This window comes from Quercus lobata, chromosome 6, assembly GCF_001633185.2.
Source record: "Quercus lobata isolate SW786 chromosome 6, ValleyOak3.0 Primary Assembly, whole genome shotgun sequence".
In the NCBI taxonomy this organism is placed as follows: Eukaryota; Viridiplantae; Streptophyta; class Magnoliopsida; order Fagales; family Fagaceae; genus Quercus; species Quercus lobata.
This window is the reverse complement of record NC_044909.1, coordinates 14518805-14538952: the sequence shown is the minus strand read 5'-3', so window position 1 is coordinate 14538952 and position 20148 is coordinate 14518805. Positions and strand designations below refer to the sequence as shown.

Here is a 20148-nt window from a genome sequence, read left to right as displayed (position 1 = left end):
TACCATTAATGAGAGAGAGAGAGAGAGAGAGGGGTGTGTTCAATGTGGGATTGTCCTTAATTAAACAATAAACATGCATTTTGTCATGACCTAAGGAAAATGCTAATCACATTTATGCTTATACTTCAAAATGGATTAGTTAAGTTACAATTAAAACTCCTTATAATCACTGATATAATCTAATTCAACCTAGTAAACGTACACATGAGCAAATTAAATCTTATTCATTTACATTGAAATGAGTAAATTGAATTAGTTACGTCATCAATGTTTAAACAAATATTGATTATTACTACTATTTTTGTATCTATTTAAATATTTATAATATGATAAAACATGTTACGTATACACATATTTTTTGAACTGAATAATTGTGAGTTGAAAATACGATTTCATTTTTAAGAAATAGGTGTGTAACAAACACCGTCATTTATAATATGACAAAATCTAATCCTTGATAGACAGGATTTAAACATAGCAAATAATATGGAGTAATTCAATTTTTTAGTTCTTCTTCACCACTAAAAGACAATTCTTTCAGATTTAAAACCCACCCCTCAACTTCGCTGATCTCAGCCTGCGTACCATCCTTTTTTTCCACACGACTTTAAAGCGGTTCAAGTCTTCTCTTACAGATTAGAAAAGAAAGAGGGTTTCTAGTAGGCAGTAGCTATCCCAAACATCTATTATTTTTATTTTATTCTATATTTTATGTATTGCTTTTGTTATAAAAGTCATGGAAGTCTTTTGTTTAAATACAAGAGAAGACTTACAAGAAAACCAGTGAATTGAACGCGGTATATACTTGTGTATGCCCTCTTTTATTGTGAATATTATTCTTAAAAAAAAATTTAGAGAGTTTTTGATCTGAAAACTCCAGGGAATATGATATCATCTCGAGCTGGTGAAGCTAATGAGCCTGTAGAGAATTTCATGGATGCAAAACCTGTAGTGATCAAAGAATTTGACTTCTTTTCTGCTAATGATAACTGCGAGCTGCTAATTCCAAAAGGGTCACCAGAATTTCGACACCAAGATGACAAGGTTGCATCACCACCATTACTGACTCCAAAGGAGCCCTCCAATATTAATGTAAGTGTGTGTGTTTTCAATTTCATCTGCCTTTTCTTATACACATGTACATATTATGCAAACTGCGCTAGAGTAAGTTACTTTTTAGCTTGCTTTCTCATGCACAACATACATGGTTTTTTTTGTTTTTTTTATTTTATATATATATATATATATATATATATATATATTTATATGTTTATGAGTTTCTGTATATTCTTAACCTGAATATTCTTAGTATTTGATCCATAACTTCTTCTTTTATTTTTATTCATTTATTCTTTTTTGTAGGAAAAGGTAAGTATTTTTTTTAAAAGTATTTTATAGGTAAATATATATATATATATATATATATTAAAAAAACAAGTGTTAATATCGAGTTTCATATATATATGATATTCAGTTGAGTATGCTACGGGTCAAGCTTGAGCAAGTAAGAGATGAGAATCGAAATCTGAGAAGCTTGTTGGATCGGGCCACCAAGAATTACACAGCTCTTCATGATTACCTCCTTTCAGTGATGCAAAAACCAGCCGACGTTAATCATTCTCTGCCGGTAATTTTGGTTTCTCATCCTCTTATAAATCATCCAAACTAGATTTAGCTGGTTAATTGGTGTAGCAATTGTTCATATATAGTTGCAAACATTGAACAAGACCACTTTTTGTTTTTGTTTTTATATATGTATACATAATCATACCTTCAATCTCAATCTGTTTGTGAAGACTTGAGAGTAGCGTTGACCAATCTCATTTAATCTATTTTGTATTATTCAGAACAATTTGCTACTTTTGGCAAGAGTCTTTAGTTCAATTAGACTAATGTAAAAACTAAAAAAAAAAACCGTCTCCATTTGAGATGATCCATTTTACACGTCAAATTATATATTACATTTACAAATTTAAAAATGTATTTAGTGAATTAGATTTCAAAAATAAAATATTGACTCACTAATAATGAAATACATCATTTTATAATCAGAAGGATGAGAGACAAGTGGGTGGTTCGACCCTACCCGCCCGACAATCCAAAGACCCGGGGACATCTACTTCAATATTGGATATAAATGAGGCTTTGCATTCAGAGGACAAGACACAAGAAAGATTGGCTTCTCCAGAAAACAATAATATGGAAGTAATGTCGAAGGAAATGGACCACAGCATGACTGATCAGATTGGCAGGAAACATGGGTCCTCAAACAATGATGATGATGTTGATCATACAACACATCGTTGGGGTGCACTAGGACAAAACTTAGAGGAGGAGAATAGACCTGATCAACAGGTATTTTGCAAGAAGGCAAGGGTGTCCATAAGAGCAAGATCAGATGCCCCTTTGGTATGGTCATTAACTATAATTTGATATTCCTTTCAAAGTATTCATTTGAGAGTGCTTATTTTCATTGGTTTATAGTGTAGTTGTACCAACTACCAAGTAAAAATAAAATTTTAAAAATTTGTATATAAATCAAATAAGCTGGAAAAAATTGTGGCAAACTTAATGGAAGTAACATAACTCCATGAAGTAAATTAATGAAGAAATTTTGGTGTTTTAGATGAGCGATGGATGTCAATGGAGGAAATATGGTCAAAAAATGGCAAAGGGTAACCCCTGTCCTCGTGCTTACTATCGTTGCACCATGGCCACTGGATGTCCAGTTCGTAAGCAGGTGAGACTACTCTTTCATATAATTTTGAATGAATTAAATTTTTTAATCAAGCAAAAAAAATGTAAAAGAATACAAGCTGGTTATAGCCTAATCTAGAAACAAAAATGCCAAGCTTGTAACTCGAGCGTGGCTATAAAAGAGATGGGACAATGATTAGCAGGATCAGCAAGTGCATGCCTGGCTCGCCCTCTCCAAATCGTATCAGAAAAGAAACAAAAACACAGCTATTAGCTAGGTCAAAGTGTTCAATCAGGGCTATCAATGGCAAAATACGTAGTTTAATTGAAATTCTTCTTCTTCTTTCTTTTTTCCTGACACTCTTGATCTAATCCAATCCACATAATTTGGAGTATCATAATTATCCTCAAATTCTTGACATCTGATAGAACCCATATTGTGCTACAATGCCCTTAAGCTACATGGTTTTACTAAGCTAACTTTGATATCATATAATATAAACTCGTTAAGCCTCCACAAATTTATTTTTGTAATTTAATTTTATTAAAATAAATAAATGAACAAATTAAACAAATTACAAATAAAATCTATATACTTTTTTAAAAAAAAATCTATATACTAATATGCCAAGTTACCAACTCAAAAAAAGAGAGAGAGAGAAGAAGGACCAATAAAACAAGACAAAAGAAGCACAAAAATTAGAACCCGGTTACAGAGGCACGTCCTGTGGTGCTTTACATCACAGACTCACAGCTCAAAGTGGAAAGTCCAAACATCATGCTACAACTTAGCTGTCCATTAACTTTTAATGAATCAAATGTCTTTTGAACTTTGGTTTCTCCGTCTTTCTTGGAGACAAACATTAAAAATAACAAATGTCTTTTGATCCAATCAACCAACTCACCCAACTTCTTCTTCCTATGAATATTCCCAAACCACTCACTGCTCCATTCATTTCACACTCTCACGTTCCAAGTCCCTCACCTTGACACCTCTCCAATGGCAACTCCTTCTCCAACCAACCCTCCTTCTTATGTAAGATGCATCTTACATAACCCAAGTGTATACACAAAATTTCAAGTTTGAAAATCGAACAATTGAAATATTTCACAAATGTAAAATTTTTATTGATGAATGAAAGGGTACAGTGCTTTATATTTATATTCTATTACAAAAAACTAATCCTATGATTTAATGTTCTTGAAAAAAAAAAATTCACCTTGAGAATTGTGCCAACATAGTCTTGATTTGAATACAAAATATCCTCCACTCTAAAGTCTCTAATTGAAAAGTGGATTGGAATTTTTTTACGAATTGTGATGAATTTCTAATTATGCACCTCTTAAAGACTCTTTGTCCTTCGCATTCTTTGTATTCAAAAACTTATGAGTGGAACTTCATTAGGGATTTAGAGCTTGAATCGAGTATCTTCAAGGGATTAGAATTTTTGAAGTGTCTAGTGGTTTTGATACTTAATTCTAGTAGAACTCTAAGACTTGTAAGAATGATATGAATGAATGTTCTTAGAATATTCTTCACATTCGAAGGTTTTGATGTAGAAATTATTTGGGGCATTAAAGCTTGAATCCTATGGATCTTTGATGAATTAAAGTTCTTGAAGTTTTTGGGAGGCTTTAAAGCTTAATTCCATTCATATTCTGAGATTAAGATGAATGATTAAGACGAATATTCTTTGTATTAGAAGTTTTTGGATGTAGAAGTTCTTCATAGTTTTGGAGCTTGAATATGAAGTTTCAAAAGTTGAAAATTTTGGAGGCTTTGGAGCTTTATTTTAGTAAAATTTTGAAACTTCTGAGTAAGTTCCTCGCCTAAAACTAATGAATGACTTTATTTATAGGAGTCTTGGGAAGGTTTAATGATATAATTTTAATTTTGATTGGCAACAAATGTTATAATTTAAATGGAAAGGTTTTAAGTCTTGTTCTCTAAGGGACACATGATATTAGTTGATTTGTCAAAATGTCCTAATTTTACATAACACATGACAATATTTAATTAAACATCTTGTGCCACTTTAAATTAAAATATTGGCACATGTCAACATGAGATTGACTCTTGGATATTTTTTGTAATTTCCATTTAGTGACATTTGGAAAATTTCCATTAATTTTTTTTAATAACAATAGTGGAACCCACAAAATAGCATGTGACATCTTGTAATTGGCTGTTTTGACCCTACCATATGGACTTGTGATATGATGTGGAAATTTTATGATTGTTTGAAAATTTTTCTCTTTACACCAACAAAAGAAATAATCAGATTTGCGTTCATACTTCAAAAGAGTTTGTTAAGTTCCAATTAGGGCTTCTCAGCCATACTTGCTTACATATTTTATTTCAAACTAATAAACACCTAAGGTGAGACTCAGCACACATCTACATAATACAAACTTATCCAATATGCCAACCCACAAAATTCGAGATATTACAATCTCTCCACATAAATTCCTAACATTTTTGCTAGGGTTTAGATAGTATTTTAGTCCCCTCAAACCACATGGTGGTACTAACTTTAATACCATTTGACACAATTACAAGAAAACTCTATTCATATTTGCATTTATATCCTAAAAGAACTAATCAATTACAATTATGATCCCTTGTAATTGCTTATAGATCCTAATTTAACCTAGTAAATATATGATGTTAGACTTAACTCAAGTCCGCACAACACATACTTATCCATTCCATTTCACATGATAATCGGTATCACAATCAACTTTTATTTTTCGGATTTGAATGCTAAAATGCTCCCAATCTTCGTTTTAACTAATAATTATAATCCTATCTAAACGTTTGAAATTTAGGCATCATTAATGTATATTTGTGATTCAATTGATTTGGTTTTAAAGCATTCATTCTTATATATAATATAGATAAATCGGCTCTGGGCATTTTTTTTAAGATTCTTTTTACTGTTTTTAGCATTTAGTGGGTTTTAATTATCTTTTGTTATAAGTGAAAAATAATGTTCTAGGATCATACTTAAGCTCTTGGGCATAGAAGATTTTTTTTTTCTTTTGAAAACTCCTCCTAATGGTTACAAAAGTGTGTTAGCTAAGGCTACAAAAGTGCTTGTAAGGGCTAATAACAAAATAAGGTATCCTGTGAATATATAGAATATATGCATCTTCTTCCTCACATTATGTAGGTTTTATAAATATGTAGAGCCAACACAATATAACAAGAAATATTCATATATATATATATATATATATATATGATACATGAGATATTATAAAAAGCAAAATAGTATAGTAACATTCTTTTTGTTCTTTTATTCAATAATAACATTTTTTTTTGAAATTTAAATGAAGGGTGTGTTTGGATACCGTTTATTGTTGAAAACTGAAAACTGAAAATATTGTAGCAAAATAAGTTTTAAATGTGTGAATAATGCGATGGAACCCAATTTTGAAGTTATTTTTACTGAAAAAAATACTTGTGGATTTCATGAACAGTGCACGGAACCCACTGGAAAATATGGGATGTAGCTAAAAAGTGTTTTTCAACACTATCCAAACATACACAAAGTGTTGAATTCTCCTATTTTGTGTTTTTTAGTAGCAAGTGTTATTATTAAGTTATGCTTTCAGTGTATTTTTGTAGTGTATGTAATAGATTTTTCCCTATTATTAATGCTAGATATATGTGTTTGCAACAGGTGCAAAGGTGTGCTGAGGACGTGTCCATCCTCATAACAACGTATGAAGGAAACCATAACCACTCTCTCCCACCAGCAGCCACGGTCATGGCTAGTACAACATCAGCAGCAGTGAACATGCTCCTTTCTGGCTCAACAACAACTAGTAGTAATGGCAGTCACAAATATAACCCATCAAATCCAAGCCTCTTCCCATCAATGTTACCAAATTATGCTATCTCTCCCACCATGGCCACCCTCTCTACCTCTTCACCATATCCCACAATCACACTCGACTTAACCCACACCACTCACCACCCCATGCAACGCCCACCTAATTTCTCACTTCCCTCCCCACCAACTTTCTTCCCTTTGCCCTTGCATAATGGAGTTCCACAACAACAACAACAACTCACAGAGCATCATCATCATCCCTTGTACATGTCTTCTAATAAGCCACCCACCACATTGGTGGATACAGTCACTGCAGCTATTGCCACAGACCGAAACTTCACAACAGCACTAATGGCAGCTGTTTCATCGATCATGGATTCAACTCAGAACAAAAATAATGCTAGTAATATAAGTGGACAGGACACTTGTTCTGATGAAATGGCTGTAGTGCCTGTTGCCCCACAACTTCCTGATCAATCCTGCACCACTTTTGCCACAAATTAGTCCTAGCTTGTTTCTAAATGAAGAAACAAAACAAACTAGTACTGCAAGCACTGGATTAGTTTTAAACGTGAATATTAATTTGTTTGCCTAGCAATAAGAAGCTGGTATGTACAGAAATGTTTTTCAGTTTTGGTGGCTTGTATCACTGGGTTGGCAAGCATAAATTCCCATCCATTCGTGTTGTTGGACAATGGAAAAAAACGATGTTAATTATAGCTGCATTTTTTTTAAAACAATTTTCTTGTCCTACCCCTCTTGAAAAGAAAAGTTTGAACAATTTTCGTCCTAAACAATGCTGCATATTTTTGAATTTGTGGAACTCCCCAATTTTCTGTGTACTAGAATCCTCTACATTTAAAAATAAACAAAAGCCTCTGCATTTAAATAAGAGTTTTGAAACTCAATTTGACCTATTGATATTTTCAATAAAGATATCAATGTTCAAATCACTCATTCCTATTGTTGTAATTATTAAATAATCTCAACTAAAAAAAAATACCTATTGAATTATTATTATTTTTTTTTAAAAGCTCTATTTTTAAAGTTAATCTATTACATGGTGCAGATTAAATATTATAAATATAAATGTGTATCTTGTGACATATTATTTAAAATCTTAAATAATACCACACTATATATAGACATTGTTAAAGGTTCCAGTTAATTTAATTCGTAAAGTCATTATTAAATTTAAGATTTAGGGTTCATATTCTACCTACACCAAGAACTAGTTAGTGTAATTATCATGGAGTTGACGCAATGGAGAAAATTCTATTAATACAGGCTGGATCAAATGCAACAAGTGGATCAAATTCTCTTCTTTTTTTTGTTTTCTTTTGAATTGAAAAATAAAAATTATGATTAGGAATATTTAATTCTCTGTGAAGAAAGTCTTCAACAGCACCAGTGGTCTAGTGGTAGAATAGTACCCTGCCACGGTACAGACCCGGGTTCGATTCCCGGCTGGTGCAACTTCTTTTATTTATTTTTTTTATTCTTACCTCCAACAATCATTTCTTTCCACTTTTCAGCACAAAGATTTGCAGATTTTTTTATTCTTTACTTTCTTTACTTCCTAACAATGCTCGACCAAACATTTAACAATATCAATATGTAGTGGTTGAGAGGGAATTAAAGAAAGCAGAGACTCGGCAAAATTTTTGTTGTAGCTCTTTATGCAAAGTTGCAAACTTAATCCGTATACTAAAACTTTTCTTATCATATATGACCACAGAAGTAACATTTCTTTTTGCTATCATCTAATGCTAAACCGAATGATGTCACATTTATTTATAAACACACCAATTACCTTTACACAAAGCTTTAAAGCATTGGAATTTGGAAGTCAAAAGGGCATGTTACATATTGAAAGGGTCATGTACCCCTATCATTGCTTTACCACAGCCTGGCTTAGCTTTAACACCAAACAAACAATCTCCTATGCAGCTTTGGCAAATCCCACCCTGAGATTACCAAAATCAAACACTGTGTGGTATGCTCCCAGGAACAAATCTCCAAGAACCCTGCATTCAGACATTTCTGTAATACACTGTAGATTCATTTATATATCTTAACCTTCAAACTTGATGATGCATTAAGAAATGTAGAGTTTTCATGCATAATTAGGTGCATAGGCATCTGAATGCAAGTTCAGACTGGTGAAAATGTATGAAGTCAGAAGCCACGGAGAGAGAGAATAATCAAAGCCGTACCAGAGGGGTCCTTGAGGAGGAGGAACATCCAAAGCACCAAACCCACTAACGCAGACAGTGCCATAATTTTCTTCAACTCTGAGCGTGTACTGAGTTGAAGGTCCAAAAGGAGTAAGAGATTTTCAAAAACAATAAGCATATTTATATTAGGATTGGAACACAAACTAGAAGAGATTCATTATAGTATTTTGCTTTCATTCTCAAAATTTGAGGGTTTTTTATTTATTTATAGATAAGCTACTTGTGTAACAAAGAAATACATAAAGGTGATAGAAAAAAAAAATTGAGCAAGCTAGCACTGAATAAAAGCTTGAGCCCATCGAACCTTAATAGTTTTTGATTGTAATGAAAAATTGTGACAATGAAAATCAAATTATACAGAACATTTAGTCATGTGAGCTGTTATATTCTAAGGTCAACCCCATTTGATATTATGGCATGAATTATTATTTTCAATGGTGTATCATGTTCGCTCTTCCAAACAAAATGCAAAGAAGTTAACTAATGCATAAAAAGATACACACCTGCTCTGGAGAGAGGGGGAAGGATTTGTTCCCAATTGTGAATGAAATATATGGCATGCCAGCTATATTATCGCAGTCAATAAATGACTTTCCTATTGGATTCGGGAGCCTCTCACACAGCTTTAACAGATGGAAATTTAAAAATAAAAAATAAATTAAAAAAAGGGAAAAAAGAAAAAAATAATTGTTGTTAGTCCTAGTCTATTCTTACAAAAGTGATGTGACAATTAGAAGAAAAAAGTTCTATTCTTTGGAGAGAAATTACCTCATTTACATATGTAAATACTTTTTCCTTTGTTCTCCTTTCCTTAAGCTGTACTTGAATCCAGTAGACAATCATCCCACAAAAAGTACAGAGAGCACTCTCATGATCATCAACTGATGACCCGGCCTGAGTTTCATTATAAACCATTGATGCAATCCCAGTGCTGCAAAGTTTGGTTTTTCTTGTGATAACCGAGAATGAAGAAATACAAAATCTTCCCCACAATCATCCCATAAAACAACAGAAAAGGACGCAAGTTGATTACCTTAAATGATGAGTGCCATTGCAGAGTCCAACACCTACGCATATTGTCTCAGGTCTTACCTGCAAACGTGGGAAGTGAACTTTTAAAATTCTAGGAAGGAGCTGTAGATAACCATTGAGAGAGTTAATAGAAAAATTAAAGGGCTAAGGAAAACGAACCCCTTCTATTAGGTATTCCCATATCATACTGCCATACTTATACATGACAGTTTTACATTCTATACTCACAATCCCTGCCGCTCCAATGGCATGATTTATTTGAGCCACAATGGTCTGAAAACAAGGTAGAACAAAAATTGTCACAGAAGAAAATACTGCAAAGTGAGAAATTTAAACTAGCTTAAAGTATAGTATTGATACAGTTGGACCAGCAAGTAAGGATGTCCCCGAGTCCACAATGGCAGCACAGCCAAACTCGCATAATCCTGGAAATTTTAAAAGTTGTCATCGTTTATTATGCATGTATGAACTGAATAGAATGGAATGAGCTAAGTTGTACTTCTTAGGCCTTATATATCAAAATAATAACTGAAGAGATTATTTTCCTTTTTAATTCATGTAGAGAAAATAATAAATTACCCTCACAGTCAAAACACCTAGTGATCACTAATCAAGTGAACACATAAATTGGAAATTCACCAACAATTTGATAGTCCTTCTTGATTATTCATTTCACATTTTCAAGATTGTTTTAGATAAGATTTTGGCTTAACTGGATCAGAAAAGGCATAGACCTCATTTACTGTCAAGGCTGTGTCCTTCAATAGAACTAGTGCATACTTCAGCAAATTTAATTTCTTAACATATAATTCATTCATGCTCTAATTAAATTATCCAGACAGCTAAACACAGAAAGGAATGGAAATGTAACGGAACCTGTTGGTCTGTTTGCAATGAGAATGTCTCCCACCTCAATCTGGATAGATGAATTTAGTTTTAGTCAAATGTCACACAAATTGATGATAAGAAGATACTAAAGGGGAGTAACAAATTCTTAATTTTATAGACCTGCCAGTAATCCTGGTGGGTCAATGGGACATAAGTGTGGTCACCCCTAAAGTGCCTCCAATCGATACCCCCAAAGACAATCTCACCTCCCAACCTTGATGTTGGATCTCGATTTAGCCAGAAAGAGAATATTTGCTGACTTATATGATGTTGGAAAAACATATCATACCTGTCCTCAGAAAAGTCGTGTGCACAAGGCCTCGAAAGTTAGGAAATAAAAAATGGAGAATAGCCCTTTAAATCCTCTTCACTAATGAAGAAAAAAAGTATACAGTCAAATAGATACATCAAATTTAACACTAAATCATGTGAAAACTATACCACACTGGCGTGACATGCCCCACGGAAATATCCTGAAACCCAAGCCCAAGCACTCCATCATACTCTGTTGTTACGAATGGAAAAAATCCTTCCCGAGTAACCTCTACAAATTCCTGAAGGATAAGAGCTGACATAACATGAGTGCAATGAAAACATAACATATTTTAAAGTATGAATGAAACTTTGGGCAATTAAAATAAAAAAACTCAACTTGATCTTTAATGACAAAGTCCCCAACTCTGACATGATCTTGGCTGAAGAAACCAAAAACAGATCCAGAACCATAAGGGATTTTGCAATGTTTTCCTAAATAAGATTGAAAAACAACTTTGAGAATGATCACTGTATAGCAACAAAAAAAATACAAGATATGTTATGAATATTCAGAAATTTTTTTTACCGATTTTGGTATAGGTACGGGATAGCCTGGCCCTGTACTTAGAATGGATATAGCAAGCAATCTGCATACATATAGTCATGCTTTACAAAGGACTTCAATAGAAAGAAGGAGCATAAAACACAAGAACTCATATTAGTAAAAAAAAACATACAGACAAGACGCATTTTGAAGAGGGAACCCAAAGATTGGAGCTGCCAGTATCAAAGACAACAGTAAATATTTGGCGGGGAGTACCAATACCAATCTCTCCATAATACTGGGCATCATAATAATTCTTTAGATATATTATATCTGTTTTGAGAACATTTGAATTACTATTAGTATCCCCAAGACCTCTAGCATGAGAAGCATCTCTATTGGGGATTATTCTTGCAGCTTTTAGACTTTTAAGGTCTAAAGAGCGCTTCTTTAGAGCAATTCTAACTAGCCCATCATTATCAGAGGGAGTTGTGGAAGCCAAGGAGTCTGACAAAGCCCATATACAGATTGCAACCAGAAGACAGTACTTAATCCCCATGCTCATGCAGTCTCTGGTTTAACATAATAATAAGAATTTCAGAAAGCGTATATAACAATTGCATATTTGAATGAAGGCACAAAATACATAAACCAGAATGAAATCAAAGAGTGATGATGCTTATAATATTCATTTTTACAAACATTTGTCCAACAATCATAAATATAACAGAGAATTACTTGTTCCAAGTTCCCAAAAAGTGGTTGTGAATGCCTTATTTGCACACTACTTGATCATTTAAACTTTAAAGCCCCTCTATCAAGAAATTAAGTTTAATAAAACTATCAATGGCATGTTCATGCACGTATGAAAGAGCTGGAAAGTGCATAAAGGCCTATTAACCGCGAGTCATAACAATAAACACACAAACATAACAAAAGAAAAATCAGACATGGCTACTACTTATGATGATGATGAATAGTATAGTAGAGTAATAGGTAGGAAACTTCGCAGTTGATATACCTGATTTAGGACACAAGGTGGTCGTGGCTGATAATTGAGAAGTTATATAGATATATATACGTTTATGTAGTGAGTTGCCAATGCGCGAAAGAGTAGCAAGTACGTATAAGATGTTTTTGACTAAAGTGGTGGGTAACATAAGGTTTTGTCGTCCACTAGTCCATGATAATTATTTCCTTGCTAGCTAGTGTGTGTGCTGTCCTTAGTTTCATGGGAGTTATTCTCATTCAGTCTCAAACTAACATACTGCGATTACTTGTTCGATCAGGGAAGAGGAAACCACCACGTAACTTCGTGGAGTTGTAGGATGATATACATATATGCATGCTCTTTTGTTTTTGAGTACGGATTGACGAAACAACGTTGTCACTTACTTGACCACGCCACATACGATAATGAGTGATAATCTAACATGCCAAACGACACAAGATTCTGCATGCTTTTTAGCGGAAGACACGTCGTTTAAAGCAATGGTCAATCGTGTATAACAACCAATCTTCTCTATCACCCCTTTTTTTTCTTTGGTGAAAAGCTTAGGGAATTTAATTACTTGAAATAAGCATAAGTGTGTAGATAGCTAAGAATATAATCAGTGCGACATATGACATTGAAGAGCAACGATGAAGCAACACATTGAAAGCATAACTAGACATAACCAATAAGATCTCAAGTATAGATAGAGGCTTATTCTACAAGAAGAGACACAGTAAACACATTATAACTATAAAACAATAAATTCTACTTTTTTTTTTTTTTTTCAAAATTATGATTACAAAAAGTTTAGAACTCAAGGATAACACAAATCCATTGGAAACCATGTCTCCTAAGTCATTAGTTTAAATCAATGTTATTAATTCCGTTTTGATTTGTTTACTAAAATAAAATATTTCGATACTGGTCTATTTCAACGTACCATTTTAAAATGTTTTAAAATTCCTAAAAAAGGCACACACACATATATATAAAAGTATCAATTAAAGAAGTGTTACTATTATATAAAATAATGAATTTAATTTAATTGTCTAAAAAAATTTCATATAGTGGGATTAAAAAACCATTTATTATAATTTTTCTACAAATAAAATTCACATTTTGGATAATTGTAAAAAATACAATAAATGTGAGAGTTGAAGCACTTATTGCATGGACAAAAGTTATTAATATTTTAATTAATATATAGATTCTAAATAAAATTCATAAATGTTATGTCGACAATATTTTCATAATACTTTAACAACAAATTTTAAGTGACAAGTTATTACTAGTTGATATAGGTGGGCAAAAATTAATTTTAGTAGTAGGTTCAAATTAAAACCAATAACAACTTTCAACTTATAATTTGATATGAAAGTGTTGTGAAAATGTTGTAAAACATAACATTTTTACTAATAATAATACTTTTTTTAGTATAAAATTATAAACATTAATATATATTAATAATGTTATATACCATTGTACCTAGACAACACCTAGTCTGACACATGATTTTTTTTAACTTTTCTTTGTCATTTGAATCCAAAGCTAACCACAACTAATAACGTGTGGCTTAGTAAAAGTTGAAACTTAAAAGACCACTAGACTCTAGAAGACCGTAGAAACAAAAAACTAGAAAATTAAAAGAGTAAAAGAAGAAGAAGAGGGAGAAATGGAGAAGTGAGGAAGAAGAAGGAGATGAAAAAATGGAGAAGAGAAGAAGAAAAATGGCAACCAACGACATGATGGGGACTTCAGATTGATGGGTTTTTATTTTTTATTTTTTTTAAGTCCCTAAATTTGATACCTGCCAAAATGTATAGTTCAACCGAAATTAGTGGAACTTCCCGAAACTGGTCGAAATTTGACCCGAAGTGGAACATGTGGTATTATCGTACCAGATTGCATGCCGGTACGGGATATTTTGGCCATTTCAACCGGAACGGAACGAAATTAATAACATTGATCATTTCCAAAACTAACCATAACTATTAATGTGTGGTTCAGTAAAAGTTGAAACTTAAAAGAGTACTAGACCCTAGATGACAGCAGAAGCTAGAAAATTAAAAGAGTAAAAGAAGAAGAAATGGAGAAGAGAGGAAGAAGAAGGAGATGAAGAAATGGAGAAGGGAAGAAGAAGAATGGCAACCAGCAACATGGTAGGAACCTCAAATTAATGGGTTTGTAGTGTTTTTTTTTTTTTTTTTTTTTAAGTCAAAATTTGATACCGACCAAAATGTACATTTCAGTCGAAATTGGCCAGAACTTGACAAAATGGCCGGAACTTCCCGAAATTGGCCGGAATTTGATCCGAGGTGGAACGAGTGGTATTACCATACCGAATTGCATGCCGGTACAAGATATTCCAGCCATTTCGACTGGAACGAAACGAAATTAATAACATTGGTCATTTCCAAAGCTTTTTTTTTTTTAAGTCAAAATTTGATACCGACCAAAATGTACATTTCAGTCAAAATTGGCCAGAACTTGACAGAATGGCCGGAACTTCCCGAAATTGGCCGGAATTTGACCCGAGGTGGAATGGGTGGTATTACCATACCGAATTGCATGCCGGTACAAGATATTCCAGCCATTTCGACTGGAACAAAACGAAATTAATAACATTGGTCATTTCCAAAGCTAACCACCGTAGCTAATAATGTTTGGCTTAGTTAAAGTTGAAGTTTAAAAGAGTATTAGACTCTAGAAGATAGTAGACAGTAGAAACTATAAAATTAAGATTAAAAGAAGAGGAATAAGAGGGAGAAGAAGGAACAGAGAAGAAAGGGAGAAGAAGGAGATTTAGAAATGGAGAAAAGAAGAAGAAGAATGGCAACCAATGACATGGTAGGGACCTCAGATTGATGGGTTTATAGATTTTTTTTTTTTTTTAAGTCCCAAAATTTGATACCGACCAAAATGTACATTTCAGCTGAAATTGGCCAGAACTTCTCGAAACTGGCCTAAATTCAACCCGATGTGGAATGGGTGGTATTACGATACCGGATTGCATGCCAATACAAGATATTTCGACTATTTCGGCTGGAACGAAACGAAATGAATAACATTCACAAATGCTATGTTAACAATATTTTCAATCAATAAAATTCATAAATGTTATGTTAACAATATTTTCATAATACTTTAATAACAAATCCTAGGTGATAGGTTAGTACGTGTTGATATAGGTAGGCAAAAAATTAAATTTAGTAGTAGGTTCAAATTAAAACCAATAACAACTTTCAACCTATAATTCGGTATAAAAGTGTTGTGAAAATGTTGTAACACATAACATTTTTACTAATAATAATACCTTTTTTTTAGTATAAAATTACAAACATTAATACATATTAGTAATGTTATATACCATTGTACCTAGACAACACCTAGTCTGACACATGACTTTTTTAAAACTTTTCTTTGTCATTTGATTTCCAAAGCTAACCACAGCCAATAACATGTGGCTCAATAAAAGTTGAAACTTAAAAGACTACTAGACTCTCGAGGACAGTAGAAACAAAAAAACTAGAAAATTAAAAGAGTAAAAGAAAAAGAAGAAGAGGGAGAAATGGAGAAGAGAGGAAGAAGAAGGAGATGAAAAAATTGAGAAGAGAGAAAGAAGAATGATAACCAACGACATGATGGGGGACCTCAGATTGATGGGTTTGTAGTCTTTTCTTTTCTTTTCTTTTTTAAAGTCAAAATTTGATACTGGCCAAAATGTACATTTCAGCCAAAATTTGTCAGAATTTGAAGGAATGGCCGGAACTTCCCAAAACTGGCCAGAATTTGACCCGAAGTGGAATGGGTGGTATTACCAATTTGATACAAGATATTTCAGGCATTCCAAGCGAAACAGAACGAAATTAATAATATTGTTCATTTCCAAAGCAAGCCACAGCTAATAACATGTGGCTCAGTAAAAGTTGAAACTTAAAAGAGTACTAGACTATAGAAGACAATAGAAATTAGAAACTAGAAAATTAAAAGAGTAAAAGAAGAAGAAGAAGAAGAAGAGGGAGAAGAAAGGAAGAAGAAGGAGATGAAGAAATGGAGAAGAAAAGAAGAAGAATGGCAACAAGCGACATGGTGGGGACCTCAGATTGATGGGTTTGTATTTTTTTTTTTTTTACCTTTTTTAAAGTCAAAATCTGATACTGGTCGAAATGTACATTTCAGCCAAAATTGGCCAAATATTGACGAAATGGTTGGAACTTCTCGAAACTGGCCGAAATTTGACCCAAGGTGGAATGGATGGTATTACTGTATCGGAGTGCATGTTAGTACGAGATATTCTGACCATTCCGTGCAAAATGGAATGAAATTAATAACATTGGTCATTTTCAAAGCTAACCACAGCTAATAACGTGTGGCTTAGTAAAAGTTGAAACTTAAAAGAGTACTAGACTCTAGAAGATAGTCAAAGGTAAAAATTAGAAAATTAAAAGAGTAAAAGAAGAAGAAGAAGAAGAAGAAGAAGAAGTGGGAGAAGAAGAAACGGAGAAGAAAGGAAGAAGAAGGAGATGAAGAAATGGGGAAGAGAAAAAGAAGAATGGAAACCTGCAACATGGTGGGGACCTCAGATTAAAGGGTTTGAAGGGTTTTTTTTTTTTTTTTTTTAAGTCAAAATTTGATACTAGCAGAAATGTAAATTTTAACCAAAATTGGCCGAAACTAGATGAAATGATCGGAACTTCCTGAAACTAGCTGGAATTTTATCCGAGGCGAAACAGGTGGTATTACTGTACCAGATTACATGCCGATACAAGATATTCCAACCATTCCAATTGGAATTGAACGAAATTAATAACATTAGTCATTTCCAAAACCAACCACAACTAATAATGTGTGGCTCAGTAAAAGTTGATACTTAAAAGAGTACTAGACTCTTGCAGACAGTAGAAAGTAGAAACTAGAAAATTAAAAGAGTAAAAGAAGAAGAACCAAAGGGAGAAGAAGAAACGGGGAAGAGAGGAAGAAGAAGGAGATGAAGAAATGGAGAAGAGAAGAAGAAGAATGGCAACCAGCGACATAATGGGGATCTTAGATTGATGGGTTTGTAGTTTTTTTTTTTTTTTTTTTAAATCAAAATTTGATACTGGCCAAAATGTACATTTCAGTCAAAATTGACCGGAACTTGACGGAATGGCTAAAACTTCTTGAAACTAGCCAGAATTTAACCCAAGGTGGAATGGGTAGTATTACTATATCGGATTGCATGCCGGTATGAGATATTCCGGCCGGAATGGAAAGAAATTAATAAAATTGATCATTTTCAAAGCTAACCATTGCTAATAATGTGCGGCGTAGTAAAAGTTAAACTTAAAAGAGTACTAGACTCTAGAAGATAGTAGAAAGTAAAAACTAAAAAATTAAAAGAGTAAAAGAAGAAGAACAAAAGGGAGAAGAAAGAGATGAAGAAATGGAGAGGAGGAAGAAGAAGAATGGCAACCAGCAACATGGTGGGGATCTCCAATTGATGGGTTTGTATTATTATTATTTTTTTAATTTTTAAGTCAAAACCTGATACTAACCGAAATGTACATTTCAGCCGAAATTGGTCGAAACTTGACGGAATGGCTAGAACTTCCCGAAATTGGACGGAATTTAACCCAAGGTGGAACGGGTGGTATTACCGTATCGGATTGCATGTTAGTACGAGATATTCTGGCCATTCCGACCGAAATGGAACGAAATTACTAACATTGGTCATTTCCAAAGCTAACCACAGCTAATGTGTGGCTCAATAAAAGTTGAAACTTAAAAGAGTACTAGACTCTAGAAGATAGTAGAAACAAGAAAATTAAAAGAGTAAAAGAAGAAGAACAAGAGGGTGAAGAAGAAATAGAGAAGAGAAGAAAAAGAAGGAGATGAAGAAATTGAGAAGTGAAGAGGAAGAATGGCAACCAGCAACATGGTAGGGACCTCAGATTGATAGGTATGTAAATTTTTTTTTTAGAGTCTCTAAATTTGATACCGGTTGAAATGTACAGTTCAACCGAAATTGGCGAAGCTTCTCGAAATTTGACTCGAGGTGGAATAGGTGATATTACAGTACCTGATTGCATGTCGGTACGAGATATTCTAGTCATTCCGGTCAGAACGGAACAAAATTAATAACATTGATCATTTCCAAAACTAACCACAACTATTAATGTATGGTTCAGTAAAAGCTGAAACTTAAAAGAGTACTAGACCCTAGAAGACAGTAGAAACTAGAAAATTAAAAGAGTAAAAGAAGAGGAACAAAAGGGTGAAGAAGAAACGGAGAAGAGAGGAAGAAGAAGGAGATGAAGAAATGGAGAAGAGAAGAAGAAGAATGGAAACCAGCGACATGGTAGGGACCTTAGATTAATGGTTTTTTTTTTTTTTTTTAAGTCAAAATCTAATATCGATTGAAATATACATTTTAGTCAAAATTGGCTAGAACTTGACGGAATGGCAGGAACTTCCCAAAATTTGCTAGAATTTGAACCAAGGTGGAATGGGTGGTATTGCCGTACCAGATTGCATGCCGGTACGAGATATTCTGGCCATTTCGGCTATAACGAAATGCAATTAATAACATTGATCATTTCCAAAGCTAACCATAGCTAATATTGTTTGGCTCAGTTAAAGTTGAAGTTTAAAAGAGTACTAGACTTTAGAAGACAATAGAAAGTAGAAACTATAATATTAAAAGATTAAAAGAAGAAGAACAAGTGGGAGAAGAAGAAACAGAGAAGAGAAGAAGAAGAAGAAAGAGATGAAAAAATGGAGAAAAGAAGAAGAAGAATGGCAGCCAACAACATGGTAGGGGCCTCAGATTGATGGGTTTTTTTTTTTTAATTCCCAACCTCTGATACTGGCTAAAATGTACATTTCAGCTGAAATTGGCTGAACTTCTTAAAATTGGCCAGAATTTGACCTGATGTGCAATGGGTGGTATTATGGTACCGGATTGTATGCCAGTACAAGATATTTCGGCTATTCCGGATGAAACGGAACGAAATTAATAACATTGGTCATTTCCAAAGCTAAGCACAGCTAATAATGTTTGGCTCAGTTAAAGTTGAAACTTAAAGGAGTACTAGACTTTAGAAGATAGTAGAAAGTAGAAACTAGAAAATTAAAAGAGTAAAAGAAGAAGAAGAAGAAGAAGAAAAGAAGAGGGAGAAGAAAGGAAGAAGAAGAAGATGGCAACCAATGACATGGTGGGGAACTCAGCTTAATGAATTCGTAGGTTTTTTTTTTCTTAAGTCAAAATCTGATACCAGTCGAAATGTACATTTCAACTAAAATTGGCCGAAACTTTTTGAAACTAGCTTGAATTTCCCGAAACTGGTCGAAATTTGACCCAAGGTGGAATGAGGGGTATTACTGTACTGGATTGCATGCCGGTATGAGATATTTTGGCCATTCCGGTTGGAACAAAACGAAATTATTAACATTGGTCATTTCTAAAGCTAACCACAGCTAATAATGTGTGGCTCAGTAAAAGTTGAAACTTAAAAGAGTACTAGACTCTAGAAGACAGTAGAAAGTAGAAACTATAAAATTAAAAGAGTAAAAGAAGAAAAACAAAAGGAAGAAGGAGAAACAGAGAAAAGAGGAAGAAGAAGAAAGATCTGAAGAAATGGAGAAGAGAAGAAGAAGAATGGCAACCAACTATATGGTAAGGGC

General features: G+C 33.4%; 2 protein-coding genes and 1 non-coding gene across 6 annotated transcripts; 2 read left to right on the top strand and 1 right to left on the bottom strand.

The window, feature by feature from the left end:
* Positions 1–729: 729 nt before the first annotated feature.
* Positions 730–7286, top strand: LOC115950581 (probable WRKY transcription factor 47). 2 transcript variants are annotated; one of them, XM_031067780.1, is made up of 6 exons: positions 730–797; positions 881–1092; positions 1475–1627; positions 2053–2409; positions 2627–2740; positions 6384–7286. In XM_031067780.1, the coding sequence occupies exons 2-6, from the start codon at positions 886–888 to the stop codon at positions 7038–7040; spliced, it is 1488 nt and encodes a 495-aa protein (XP_030923640.1). In that variant the 5' UTR covers positions 730–797; positions 881–885; the 3' UTR covers positions 7041–7286. The 2 variants fall into 2 exon arrangements, with proteins under 2 accessions (XP_030923640.1, XP_030923639.1); XM_031067779.1 differs by having other exon boundaries at positions 740–1092.
* Positions 7287–7940: 654 nt separating this feature from the next.
* TRNAG-GCC lies at positions 7941–8011 on the top strand. The gene has a single exon. It is a non-coding gene; the product is annotated as a tRNA-Gly (tRNA).
* A 230-nt stretch (positions 8012–8241) lies between these two features.
* Positions 8242–12615, bottom strand: LOC115950859 (aspartic proteinase A1-like). Of its 3 annotated transcripts, none has more exons than XM_031068128.1 (14): positions 12514–12615; positions 11686–12064; positions 11535–11595; positions 11346–11440; positions 11135–11247; positions 10814–10982; positions 10682–10721; positions 10166–10230; positions 9965–10078; positions 9807–9865; positions 9542–9704; positions 9277–9396; positions 8753–8841; positions 8242–8563 (listed from the first exon to the last, which is right to left on the bottom strand). In XM_031068128.1, exons 2-14 carry the CDS (start codon positions 12055–12057, stop codon positions 8479–8481), a joined length of 1545 nt encoding a protein of 514 aa, XP_030923988.1. In that variant the 5' UTR covers positions 12058–12064; positions 12514–12615; the 3' UTR covers positions 8242–8478. The 3 variants fall into 3 exon arrangements, with proteins under 3 accessions (XP_030923988.1, XP_030923986.1, XP_030923987.1); XM_031068126.1 differs by lacking the exon at positions 12514–12615 and adding an exon at positions 12231–12424; XM_031068127.1 differs by lacking the exon at positions 12514–12615 and having other exon boundaries at positions 11686–12120.
* Positions 12616–20148: the final 7533 nt, after the last annotated feature.

Bases quoted from the DNA above. Each gene is read 5' to 3' on its own strand.
- LOC115950859 (XM_031068128.1), bottom strand. From the start codon at position 12,057: ATGAGCATGGGGATTAAGTACTGTCTTCTGGTTGCAATCTGTATATGG. The intron at 11,441-11,534 runs GTAAAAAAAATT...AATCTTATTTAG, and splicing joins CCGTACCTATACCAAAATCG to GAAAACATTGCAAAATCCCT. The intron at 11,248-11,345 runs GTTGAGTTTTTT...CTTATCCTTCAG, and splicing joins ACTTTGTCATTAAAGATCAA to GAATTTGTAGAGGTTACTCG.
- LOC115950581 (XM_031067780.1), top strand. From the start codon at position 886: ATGATATCATCTCGAGCTGGTGAAGCTAATGAGCCTGTAGAGAATTTC. The intron at 1,093-1,474 runs GTAAGTGTGTGT...TATGATATTCAG, and splicing joins AGGAGCCCTCCAATATTAAT to TTGAGTATGCTACGGGTCAA. The intron at 1,628-2,052 runs GTAATTTTGGTT...TTTTATAATCAG, and splicing joins ACGTTAATCATTCTCTGCCG to AAGGATGAGAGACAAGTGGG.